Raw genomic sequence first — 13290 nt, 5'->3', positions numbered from 1 at the left:
ACATCAATACAATGTGCTGTTTACAATGTCTATGGAAACAAGACAAATTTTACAGCCCAAGTTTTTTTTTTTTAAAGTAAGACTTTTAATAGTGGTCATATCGTCCCGCCTGTATCAGAGTAAAAATGTCCTGCTCATCTGACTTATTTATTGACTCCCATATGATTCATTTTGTATCTGGATAGTATTTTGATAAGATCTGAACCACTTAGATTTACATTTGCAGTCAAACTGTGACTTTAGTATTTTAGGTTTCTTCGATTACTTCAATTCAATCTTAACCCAGATAGAAGCATATAATAATATTGGCATCTAAGCATCTCACACCTGAAATGGTTTAGGCGAGTGGAACTCAGTGTTTGAATTTTGTGTCCCTGTCCAGATATAATCCTGATACTCAAGAAATATAAAACGAAAGTATAAACAGAGCAGATGATTGAAAGCCTTGACAGGCACATTATATAAAATCTATTTACTCTTCAGTGATTTGTGTGCTTATTTCAGTTGTACACACATCATCTCTACTATGACAATAAATAAAATAACCCAGAACAGCATTTTGTTTGGAAATATCCACACACACACACACAATTCATTCTGTCGCCATGTATCAGGCTTCCTGTTGCTCCTTTTTTGAAGCATGATGAGCTGCACTTTTTATTATCTTCTGCATATTAACGCGCCTAATCCTTTGATTATGTGCTGCCATGAACATCAGTCAGCCTAATGATGGGGACCACCACCAGTGTGCACATTAAAACTCTAATCATTGAACCAGCAGTCTGCTGCAACAGGGAGCACACAAACATTTACTTTCACCAGCCCAGACACTCCTGTACAAACACTGATGCTGAAGTAACAGTGGTCTGGTGTAGTGGGATATGAAACACACAGGGCAGGGTTTAGACAAAGAAAGATCCAGTCATATTGTTATGTCATATCTTTATAGTCAAAATATGAGGCTAGTGAAGTCTCATCAGTTTCACCTCATCAGTTCCCTTTAGGGTGAATTCCTTGCCTGGAAAGTATCATGATCTGATGTCATTCATTTCTGAGAAACAACGGAGCTCTTTATTTGGACTAGGCGTTTTTCCTATTCAAGAGATTCCTAGAGATCGAGAGTTTGAATGCTGACAGTGCCATAGACACCTGTAAACAGTGTCCTAGAGAGAATAAATGGACCTGCTCATGATTAGGACCAAGAGTTTCCCTTTCTCTCATCAACCTGACTGATGGTGGCCAGACATGGGCATCATGTATACATGGCACTATGGCAGGCAATGTCTGTTAATGCTCTCCTAAAAGCGTGTCCAGCTTCCCTATGATGTTACATGAGCAGAATTTTGAAAAGATGCAGTGGTTTGTTTTTTTTTGTGTCTTAAAGATAATACATGTTAGCCTTCACTCTCATGTGCTAGATGAGACTTTAACTTCCTAGTGAGTGCAATTTGGCACTGAACAAATTGCAGGAAATTAGGGTACAAAAGAAAAACCCTGAAGAAGCTGCTTCTACAAATAAATCAGCTGTACAATGAGTTTCACTCTTAGGGTAGACCCTCGAGAGTCTCAGGTTGGACTATCAGGATTCTCAGGGTGGGCCACTGGAAATCATAGGGCTGGCCTTCAAGAGTCTTAAGGTGGGCCATTGGGAGTTTCAGGGTGGGTCAACAGGAGTCTCAGGATGGGCTATGAGCATTCTGAGTGTGGGCCATCAGGAGTTTCAGGGTGGGCCACTGGGAGTCTCAAAAAGGGCAATTTGGAATCTCAGGGTAAATAACTGGGAATTTCAGGATGGGCTATCAAGATTCTAAGGGTGGGCCACTGGGAATCTCAGGGTGGACGATTAAGAGTATCGGTTAAGGAGTGCTGCTCAGGAAGCCTCATTATTCTAGTTAACAAACTATACTGTATAATTAGTGCACTTTTTAGTTAGCAAGTCAGCAGAACTGTACACAGTCATAAGGAAATGGACCATATGATTTACCATGGAAATCACTTAACGTTACTGTGTTTTTCACCAAACCTGCTCCTGTATATACAAGTGTGTCATTGATACACCATTATGAAAGGAACAAGGGCATGTCAAATAATGATGGAATATGGAAACACTAACGCTAGCTTGCAATTACATGCTATGAAGCCTTCTTTCTTCCTACACAGACTGAATCAAATAGCTTTTTACTGTAGTTAATAGGCAGCAGGCGAGGTCAGAAATGATTGCAGTGTACACTTGGTGTGTAATTAGAATGAGAAACTCATTCTATTGGGATTAATTACTGGGATTAATATCTTCCGGGACAGGAATGGTTGATCATATATAGCATTTATTTACACATTTCTCTCTATTTACAGACCTTTGAAAAGTCATTGTTCTGTACACAAATTTTAATTCAATAACATTTCAGAAAATTTTCTAACACCCTTTTAAAATCGGTAGTTTCTAAAGGCTAAAGTCATGAAACTCTCCTTGTCTGATATCCAGGGCTCTGCTTTTCACTGCTCACGGAGGGAAGAAAACACTGCAGGGAAAAAAAAAGCAAGAGAAACAGGTAGCACATATCGTATGTTAGTCTTATGAGTGAGGTAACCAGACAGAGAAGGTCAGTTAACAAGGTTAGCCTGGTCTCCATGCACGGAGCCCAGTGTAGCAGTAACACTCAGTAGGCATGTGCTGATAATCACTTATACAGTATTGCGCAACACTTCAAAATACCTACTACTCCTGCATGCCCTTTGAGACGAGGCTGCCTCGGTAGGAAGCATTTCTGCAGAGCATTTGTACTCCTGAAATTAAATCTGTCCAATTCAAAGGGTTTTACAGTTTGGACTCTATTAATGCTTGGAAAACATGTCTGACCTCTCATTTACAGTTAAAACGTCGCTCAGTAGGAAGCACTGCATTTATTTGTCATTTATTTTAAAACGCAACACTGTGACATGGTAAAATTCGATATCAGCACAAGCCTACCTACTGTGAGTGAATGTTCAATGTTAAGGAAAAATAAATATCTGAGATGGTATACACTATTTCTGATGTTAGGCACAACTTAACAGGCTCATGTAAACAGTATATAAAAGAAAACATCAATTTAAAAAAAAAAGCTGATTTAAGCGATATATGTTATACAAAACTGAGAAAAATAGAGTGCATTTTCTTTCTGTTCACGTATATCATTATATTTAAGAACTGGCAGGGAAAATGAAAAGGCTGACAACATGATTGAACGCAGCACATAGGTTTGAATACTGCCACTACTTACTTTGTGGAGAGCGTTTATGCCCTGAACGCGCTCGCTAACGACAGCATCATGCAACAAGTATGGATCAGAACTCCAAACAGAGGTTCGAAATGACAGGCCATTAAGCATGTGAAAGGCTTAGATTAGAGCAGCTAGAATTCTATAGACAAGCCACTTGTGATAGCAAACTTCTGTATCTAGCGGAATCAAAGTAGCCAAATTAAGGCAAAATCGTATTTATTCTACTAAAAATAGAATGAAGACGAGCGTTCAGGGAATGAACATCATGGCTATTGTTCTGACATGGAGGCAGATGAATGGCCTAGGTACTGCATTCCATCTGACTGCCGATCAACACCGACCGGCTCCTGAGGTAGACCTAGGTTTGAATAAAGTGTCCTTTCATTCTACTTCCAGGGTGTTTTTCTTTTCTTTTTTTTTCTTTTTTTTTTTAAGCCAGTTCTCCGGATGCATGGATAAGCGTCTCTATTCTGTCTTCCTGTCTGAGTAATGCGTCATTATTGCCTTTAATGCAGCGCACTCCTGACCTGCAGCTGTAAGGGAGATTCCTAATGGAGACTGTTCAGTGCAAAAGCGTACTTCCAGCTATTACTCTTGATGTAGCTGAGAAATTTTGTGCCAGACAGTCTTCCTCTCAGTCACCCACACACCTACACACACTCACACACTCTCAGCATCAGTACTTCTTCTCTAACCAGTCCAGAACTCAGGGTTTTGTAATAAACTGGCAACATTTTATCAGCCTACACAAAACCTTTGCTGTGAAACCTTTTAGGTGTTAGAGGGCCGGAAATTTAAAAAAGGACAGAAAAAAATGATCCGTTACACATTTTTGAGAGAAGCATCTTTTTCAGAGTTTTTTTTTTTTTTTTGGCTTGATTAAATAGACAGGGGATAGTTGGTGTCTGGAGTGTGTGGGTTAGTAAGAACAGAGCTGGAGGTGAAGGAACAAAAGCTACAGTTTTACACTGAGTCCAGTAAACACAGTCCACTTCCAACTGATGAACCGGTTGGGAGTCTGAGGGTGGGCCATGGAGAGTCTCAGGATGGGCCAACACGAGTCTCAAGGGGGGGCCATTAGGATTCTCAGGGTGGGCCACCTGTAGCCTCAGGGTGGGCCACCTGTAGCCTCAGGGTGGGCCACTGAGAGTCTCATGGTGGGCCATCAGGAGTCTCATGGTGGGCCACTGTGAGTCTCAAGGTGGGCCATCAGGAGCTTCAGGGTGGGCCATCAGGAGTCTCACGGTGGGCCATAGGGAATCTTCATATGGGCTATCAGGAATAATAGGGTGGGCCGTTGGGAGCCTCAGGGAGCGCCATCAGGAATATTAGGGAAGGCCATTGTAGAGTTTTTATGGTGGGCCATCAGGAGTTTCAGAGTGGACCATAAGAAGCCTCAGGGTGGGCCATCGAGAGTCTCGGTTCAGTAGTCATGCTGCTGGAAGCCTCATCTCTTGTAGTGATTGGGTGCGTCTGCGAAGGCAAACTTTAGCCTGTAGGCCTCAGCCAGGAGCACACTCACTTCCTCATTGCCCCAGTGCATGGTGGGTAAATTTTGCAGCAGGATCATCAGGCCCTGGAACACATAAAAAGAAACGAGAGTTACACACATCTACACCAAATTTTCATGCAGGAAAAAGGGTTTGCCACAAGTTACACACAACACACACCTCTCCAACACAGACACATACCTCGCCAACATCACAGAGAGCAGGATGGGACTGCCAAGAATTGGTGACACACACCACACCAACACAAACACATACCTAGCCAAAACCACACTGAGGAGCACAGGAATGCCAGAAGCTTGTTACACACACACACACCAACACAGACACGCACATCGCCAACATCGGGCTGAGAAGGAGCAGGTTGCCAAAAACGGCTTACGCACACAGACGTAAACACAAACACATTGCACCAATATAAAAACATATACCTCGCCAAAATCACACCAAGGAAGTCCGGTTGTCAGGAACTGACACACACATACAGAAAGCTACACTAACACAAACACACACCCCACAAACCCCGCACTGCAGGTAGATATGGTTGACAGGAACTGGCTACACACATGCATACATACACACTTCATCAGCAAGAAGACTGCAGGAGCTGATTTCAAAAACACACACTCTCACACACACATACACAAATACACACACGCACACACAGATCTCTACAACTTCACACTATGGAAGTTTGTGCTGCCAGGAGCTTGTTATACACACACTTCTCTCACCAACATAGGCACATACCTTGCCAGCATCACAACAAGAACCTGGTTAACCAAATGTGCACAAGTGTGCACACAGACGCACACTACACCAAGTAAGAGTGTGTTGCCAGGAGCTGGTTACACAGAGACACACACACATTGTCAACATTTACCGAGCAGGAAGCGTTGCCAGGGGCAACTTCATGCCTGCTGTGAGGGGGGGAGATGCTGCGCCTCACAGCTGTTTATTTTTTATTCTGCAGGGGTCACACTGAGCTATATCATAGCGCATACTGCACCTGGTAAATTATTTTAACTTTCAATCAGCATGCCTTTGCCTTCTCAATCTTGGCGAGGCACTGGAGTGTGAGGTGTAAGCTGTTGCGATGTGTGTGTGCCTCTATGGTCATGTGGTCAGGACCTGGAGAGCAACAGCCCATTTCTCTTAGCTACAGAAAGCCGAGCGTAATTCAGTGACAGTGCGCCGGCCCGGCTCCAGGCCCTGAAAGCGCACAGTCAATGAGTGCATTAGAGGAGCTTAGAGAGGAGGCACAGCCTCAATCTCCCAGCCTAATTCACCTAGCCAGCCTGCCATGATGGAAGGGAATGACTCTGCTTAACTGCTTAACAGACAGAGATAGAAAGAAAGAGAGAGAGAGAAGAAGGAGAAGGAGAAGAGAGAACTATGTATAGTTTTGTTCCTAGACATAGAATTGTAGAGCAGTACATTCAGTCTAATGAAAAGGATGCGAGTGTACCACAAATATTAAATATTCCTAAAATCCTCTCAGAATGAAATAATCTGGATTAGAAACATTTTAAACAATATTTGGATGACATTATGCGTGTGAAACATGGTCGCTTTTTTTGCAGGCTCTCTCATACTCATTTTTTCACCGTCCACTTTATAAGGAACACCTGTACACCTGCACATTTATTCAGTTATCCAATCAGCCAATCATGTGGCAGCAGCACAATGTATAAAATCAAGAGCTTCAGTTAATGTTCATATCAAATATCAGAATGAAGAAAAAGTGTGATCTCTGTGACTTTGATCATGGCATGATCCTGGGATTTTCACACACAACAGTCTAGTTTACACAGAATGGTGCGAAAAACAAACAAACACTGAGTGAGTGACAGTTCTGTGGATGGAAACACAGATAAGAGAGGTCAAAGGAGTCAGCCAAGAACAAGAACCTGAGGCTATCATGGGCGCAGACTCACCCAAACTGAATAACTGAAGATTAGGGAGGGAAAAAAAAAAAGGGAAAAAAAAAGGGAAAAAAAAGGGAAAAAAAAAAAATCATCTGGTCTTTTTTTCAGTAAGTCTGTTCCCATTATATCCTCAGATTCTTGTTGTTGGTTAACAGGAGTAGAACCTGATGTGGTCTTCTGCTGTTGTAGCCCATCCACCTCAAGGTCTGATGTGTTGTGTGTTCTGAGATGCTTTTCTGCTCACCACGGTTGTAACGAGTGATTATTACTCATCAACAAGGTGCTTCAGCCTGCAGACCCTCCACACATGGGATGTTATTTGTTTTTTGCACCATTCTGTGTAAAATCTAGAGACTGTTGTGTGTGAAAATTGCAGGAGATCAGCAGTTACTGAAATACTCAAACCAGCCCATCTGGTACCATCAACCATGCCACGGTAAAAGTCACAGAGATCACACTTTCTTCATTCTTGTTTGATGTGAATATTAACTGAAGGTCTCGACCTGGATCTGCATGATTTTATACATGGTGCTGTTGCCACATGATTGGCTGACTGGGTAACTGCATAAATAAGCAGGTGTACAGGTGTTCTTATTAAAGTGGACCGTAAGTGTATATCACAAATCTGAAATGTCTTCCTATTCACTATACTATATGCTCACTAGATAGGGTACAACAGTGGCACTGTAGACACTACACAGTGCACTAGAATACGATTTGAGATTCTATACAAAACAGAGTGACTCCCATAATCTCTGCTGGATATCAGTAACTACTTCCACACAATATCACTTTGTTTATTTGCCTAGAAAAGGCATTTTCGCTGTTTATCACTGACTCAGACGAGCTGTCCTGTCTCTCAGTTCTCTGTTTTATGGCAGGTGGGCGAGAACGCAGCCATGTTCACAATTCACACCACATAGCTCTAATCTGTATTCAGGCAGGCAGCTGAGCTCCATCATTTTTATCAGCATTTGCACTCAAAAACATCAGGCTTCGTGGAGAAAACAATGAGCTTCAAATAAAAAAAAGAAAAACAAAGTGAGAACATTATTAATGTTTGTTTAACAGCAGTGTTCATTAGAGTATCTTAGCAGCCTTTCATTTCATTCAGCAACTTCTACACAAACGCATACACTAACAGAAATGTTCAAAAATAAAAAAAAGGGTAAAAAAAGAAGAAAGAAAAAAATAAACACAGGTTCACAACACATCCTGTAACTCACAACTGCTCAGCTATGTATTTTTAATTATCTGCTAAATTAGCTGCATATATATATATATATATATATATATATATATATATATGAGAATGCATTATTATACTATTACACTATTATACCACTATTATAAATCAATATTAAAAAATTAAAAAAAAAAATACTTAATACTTTGTCACTTATTAATGCTTAGAAACATCATATATTTAAAAACAATATGAAATCTCTCCAGACAAATGCTAATGCAATTAGCAGAAACACAATAAGGATTTAATGCTTCGAGAAAGAGAAGATATATTTACCCTGCAAATAACATAATAAAAATATCTTGACTATGGGCAAATTTATCCAATTTTTCTTATGATGAGATTATTTTAACTCAAATATTAGCTTATTCAGCCTGTTTTTAGTTGCTTTTTCTCATTTACTTTACATTAAGCTTTACATTTTCTTTTTATTAAGCAGATAATTTTGCTTAAAAGTATTTGCCAACAGAACAAGACTAATTCAAGCATGAAATTGGTAGAAAAAAGGTCTAGAACTAGGTTTAATAATCATTAATTTGGTTTATTTGTAATCTTATAATTAAAAAAATACTATACAACCATAAAACACATCTTCACAAATGTGTAACTGCAATACTATTTAAATTCTCAACCAAAAAAAAAGGGGGGCTGCCAATTAGGAGACTAGAATACTGAAAAGAAACTCAAAATTATTGGCTGTGAGCAGAGATGTGTCCTAAATTAAAGTATTCAACACACACCACCAGGATTACTAAACCTAAATACAGAAAAATGATTCCTCATGGGAATAGAGCAATTCTAGGAAAGACAGAAGAAAAAAATACCCAGAACTACCAATTACTTCTAAATCTATTATTATAGGCTGTTTAGTAAAGTAGTGAACTCAGAAACAGGGAACAGATCCACTTAACAGGTGAAAGACATAAGCCATCCTTTCAGCTCTGGAAGCCAGTCACAGCCTGGAAACAAAAGCGCTTTTGATTGTAAGCAGAGGAGAGGAGCCTGCTGGGAATGTTAGGATTATTTAAAGTCTAATACATTCACAGCATTAGGTCTGCTGAGCTACTTATATCCTGTTCATTATGCACATGATTAGCAACCTTATTTGGATTAAATTCAATTAGTTTATCTGTGGGTCACCTGTGAGCATCAAAAACAGCTTATATTTCAGTTAACACCAAACTCACAGTGCCTTCCACTTTCTGTATGTCATTTTCCAGGGAAAAAAAGGTTCAGTCACAGTCCAAACAGACTTTTTACACTAATTATACAAATTATGTGTCATAATGTACCACGGTTCACCGAGCTGCGACGGCTACGAGCTCCTACCTTTGTTAATAAACTTTATTTATATAGCACCTTTCATACTTTTATTTAAAAATGCAGCTCAGAATGCAGCTTTTCCCCCTTCACAGTTTTATAGTGTGGGAAGGGAAAAAAACAGAAATAAAGGAACAATGTAGTCAATAATTAGTGAAATAGTAAAATAGGCAAATGACAATAACATCAGTTACTAAACGAAGAAAATATACAAGAGTAGTATTTGTATGAAAGTGCTTTAGAGTGTGAAGTAAAAAAAAAAAGAAAAACAAAGAAAGAAAAGGTATAAAAAAGTAAAATAAGCAAATAATAATAATGAAATAAATAATATCAGGGAGACAAAGAAGAAAATAATATAAATGTAAAGTAAAAAAAAAAAAGAAAATAAATCATAAAAAGTGTGTAGCAGAATAAAAGTACAATAATTAAAATACAAATATAAAAGTAATGTAAAAATAATGTGCCAGTAAAAGTAAGGCAAATAATAAAAGCTAGTTAAATGCTTAAGTGATGGATCGTTTGTCCAGCAGATCCCACAAATGCTCGATCAGATTGGGATCTGAAGAATTTGGAGGCCAAGTCAACACCTTAAGCTCTTTGTCATTTTCCTCAAACCATTCCTGAACAACTTCTGCAGTGTGGCGGGGCACATTATCCTGCTGAAAGAGGCTACTGGCATTAGGGAATACTGTTGCCATGAAGTACTTGGTCTGCAACAATGTTTAGGTAGGTGGTACGTGTCAAAGTAACATCCACATGGATGCCAGGACCCAAGATTTCCCATCTTCCAACACATCGACTTTGAGAACTGACTGTTCACTTGCTGTCTAATATTTCCCAACCCTTGACAGGTGCCACTGTAACGAGATAATCAATGTTATTCACTTCACCTGTCAGTGGTTTTAATGTTAGGGCTGATCGGTGTGTATATATATATATATATATATATATATACACACACACACAATCAGATCCATAAGTCAGTCAGATCCATAAGTAGGTGGACAGTGACACAATTTTAATTTTCGTTAAAATTTAATCTTATTTTAATTAGTTAATTTAGTTAATTTTAGTTCATTTTCCTCTGTACACCACCTCAGTGGATTTGAAATGAAGCAATCAAGATGTGACTGAAGTGTAGACTTTCAGCTTTAATTCAAGGGGTTTAACAAAAATTGCATTAACCTTTCAGGAATTACAGCCATTTTCTTTTTTTTTTTACATAGTCTCTCCATTTTCACAGGTTGAAAAGTAATTGGACAAACTAACGATCATAAATATTAGGAATATTTCAATACTTGGATGCAAATCCTTTGCAGTCATCTTGTCTGCTTCATTTCAAATCCATTGTGGTGGTGTACAGAGGCAACATTATGAAAACTGTGTCACTGTCTGAATACTTATGGACAGTTTTTTTGGTGTTGTTGTTTTTAACAGTGATTGCTGCAGATATTTTTGCATTGTTTCTGCATTTATTCTATTATCTACATTCCCTTTGTATGTATTGATGTATGAAATAGTTATTCATTTGTTCATTTAAAAAACACTGATGTAAGTGGGTATTAATTTGTTTCCCTAATGATGCTACATTAAGGATATTAAATGACAAACATCAACTATCCATATCCAGCTCCATCAACACTTCTCAAATTTCTTAATTTTCTTAGACATCCATTACATATCATTAGGCCTGTACTCTCATCAGCTACACACATAATGAGACCATCTACCTAATCAAAATGGTCATCATATCACAGTTTACATCTAATAAGAAGATTAAGATATTAATTACATGCGATGAACCAAGCCAAATGATTATATAAAAATGATTATGTAATCCGAAGATCTGCGTAACTTCTGAGCATGACTAATAGATCAGGGACAGTTCATTTGACATGCACTTTAGGGACATGTCTGTAAAATTTAGATGAGTATTACGCTTGTGTCAGCTAATGTGCTAGAGTAACACAGTTATCAAAGTTCATCATTAATATCCAGCGTAGCTTTAGCGACGCTCCTTGTCCCCAGTTCAGCAGCGAAACGCTCTTGACGTGGTATATATTAGATGAGCAGACAGCAGATGAGGGCATTCCCATGATATCTGTCATGCTGCTCCTGCATATGCCATGCACCAGTGTGAGTATGATAAGCCGGGACGGTACTTAATCAAGTCACGCTGTTAAATTGCACACTAATTACAATTACCACAAAGCATGCAAAGAAACAAAACCAGGGTGATGATCAGGACACTCGAACTGGGAATGCTTTCCGTGGTTTCAATTATTGCAATAAATCCATGCAAAGATAACAACCCCCATCACTTGGATGAGACTGCATTCACACTGACCTTCTCTGTTGCCAGCGTGCAATGTGTTTTTTTATTGCTCTCTTCTGTTTGTGATTTATCTTCACTTGATTTAATTCTGCTCTCCAACTGAATGAAGAAGCCAACATAATTGGTCCAGAGCACAGTGGATTTTGAGCTGAACCGATAACGATGGGAGAGCTGCTCAATTATGGGCCTGTTCCATGCCGCTTTTGAACAAAGTGACACTCTTGGACTGATAAACTGCCAGCGCCGATGACATCTCACTAATGACTGTTCCTGGTAAGTTTTCACAAGCAGACTACAGTTTGGCCAAGGGGAGTGATTCACACAGCTTCGGAGCAGTGTAACCACGATAATGGATGACTTCTGGCCTCTTCTCACCGGGTTCCTCTGAATTTGTAGGAATCGATGAGCGAACTCTGGACCAGCAGTGCGCTCACTTCATCAAATGCCAGAGGCACAGCCCTACAGCTCCTCATGTTTTAAACATCCATGTGACTAACCAGCTGAGAAGGGTGATTGATCACAGGCCACTTTATAAACAGCTTTGTTTCGAAGGGCTTTGATGAGCTGACGACTGCGAGGCTGTAGCCTAAGCTTGGGGGTATGAGGACATCACACAGGTGTGTAATTACTTCTCCTTTATTTTGGTAAAAAGTGCTCCTCCCCTTCTTTTGCTACAACGGCAACAATCCATCAACAAACTGTATTAAAGACGATTCAGAAGGGGAGGGATGGCACTCACTCTGCAACAAGCAAAGCTAAAGGATAATCAATCATTAGGCGCACCTTAAACGAGGCTCGCCTCACAGGCCGCGTTTGGACAAAATTGGTAGTTTCCTGATGAATGAGATGGGCTTTCTATTAATCTGGAGGGTTACAACTCAATCTCTCAACTCCCCTAATAGAGTCAACACTATAACTCATTCTAGGGACAAAGAGAAATATGATCAGCATCGCTCTGTAGAGACTTCTTTAATTAGTATGTAACTAATTACAGACTAATACAAACATTAAAAACACCAAGAACTTAAAAGAGATGCGGTTACGTAATACGCAAGAAGACAGGAAGAAAAAATAAATAAATAAAAAAAATTAAAATAAAATAAAAAAAGAAAGGTTATTATGGATACAAATACAATAATGAACAATAATGGTAAAGCTATATTAACAATAATATCAATAACAATCGACATTACCATCAGAGCTGGTGTGCGTGTATGTTTTAATGAAAATGTCATTTGTGTGAAAAACTACTAGAAAGTTAAATTTTTATTATTTGATTATATGAAAAACATATTTATCATACAACAAAATAACTAAAATGTTGAGATTACACTCTCTTAATTCTTTTCCGTGTAGCTACAGCACATTCATAATTTATAGAGAAAATTCTGGAACTGAATCATGCATATTTAAAGCAAATAATAACCAAATCATCCGTGTTAAGATTTGACTTGCAGTAAAAATGTGCTCTGAAAATGCTCATTATTTTGCAAACATTTATACATCAGTAAGATGTCATGAGCAGTTTGCAGCTTTAGGTAGAATCGGGTGCAATATCAGTGAAGAGTGTTGTTTTGTAGTTAACTTTTTTAAATAACGCAACTCTGTAAGCCATTGTGAGAACAACACGAATGCTGAGAGCCCTAAGCAGTAAGTCAATCAGGCAGTATGCCTGCACAATAAATTAAGAGCG

General features: G+C 39.0%; 1 protein-coding gene across 4 annotated transcripts in view; it reads right to left on the bottom strand.

Moving 5' to 3' along the window:
- Nucleotides 1-2304: 2304 nt before the first annotated feature.
- The window catches only part of tbc1d22a (TBC1 domain family, member 22a), a 168527-nt gene continuing 157541 nt past the window's right edge, over nt 2305-13290 (bottom strand). For all 4 annotated transcript variants that reach the window (XM_026923074.3, XM_026923078.3, XM_026923077.3 and 1 more), the window contains one exon: nt 2305-4836. In XM_026923074.3, the coding sequence (XP_026778875.1) occupies nt 4708-4836 (129 nt within the window). In that variant the 3' untranslated portion in view covers nt 2305-4707. The remainder of the gene's footprint in view (nt 4837-13290) is intronic.

This window comes from Pangasianodon hypophthalmus, chromosome 18 (genome assembly GCF_027358585.1).
Source record: "Pangasianodon hypophthalmus isolate fPanHyp1 chromosome 18, fPanHyp1.pri, whole genome shotgun sequence".
Classification (NCBI taxonomy): Eukaryota; Metazoa; Chordata; class Actinopteri; order Siluriformes; family Pangasiidae; genus Pangasianodon; species Pangasianodon hypophthalmus.
This window is presented reverse-complemented; position numbering and strand designations above follow the sequence as displayed.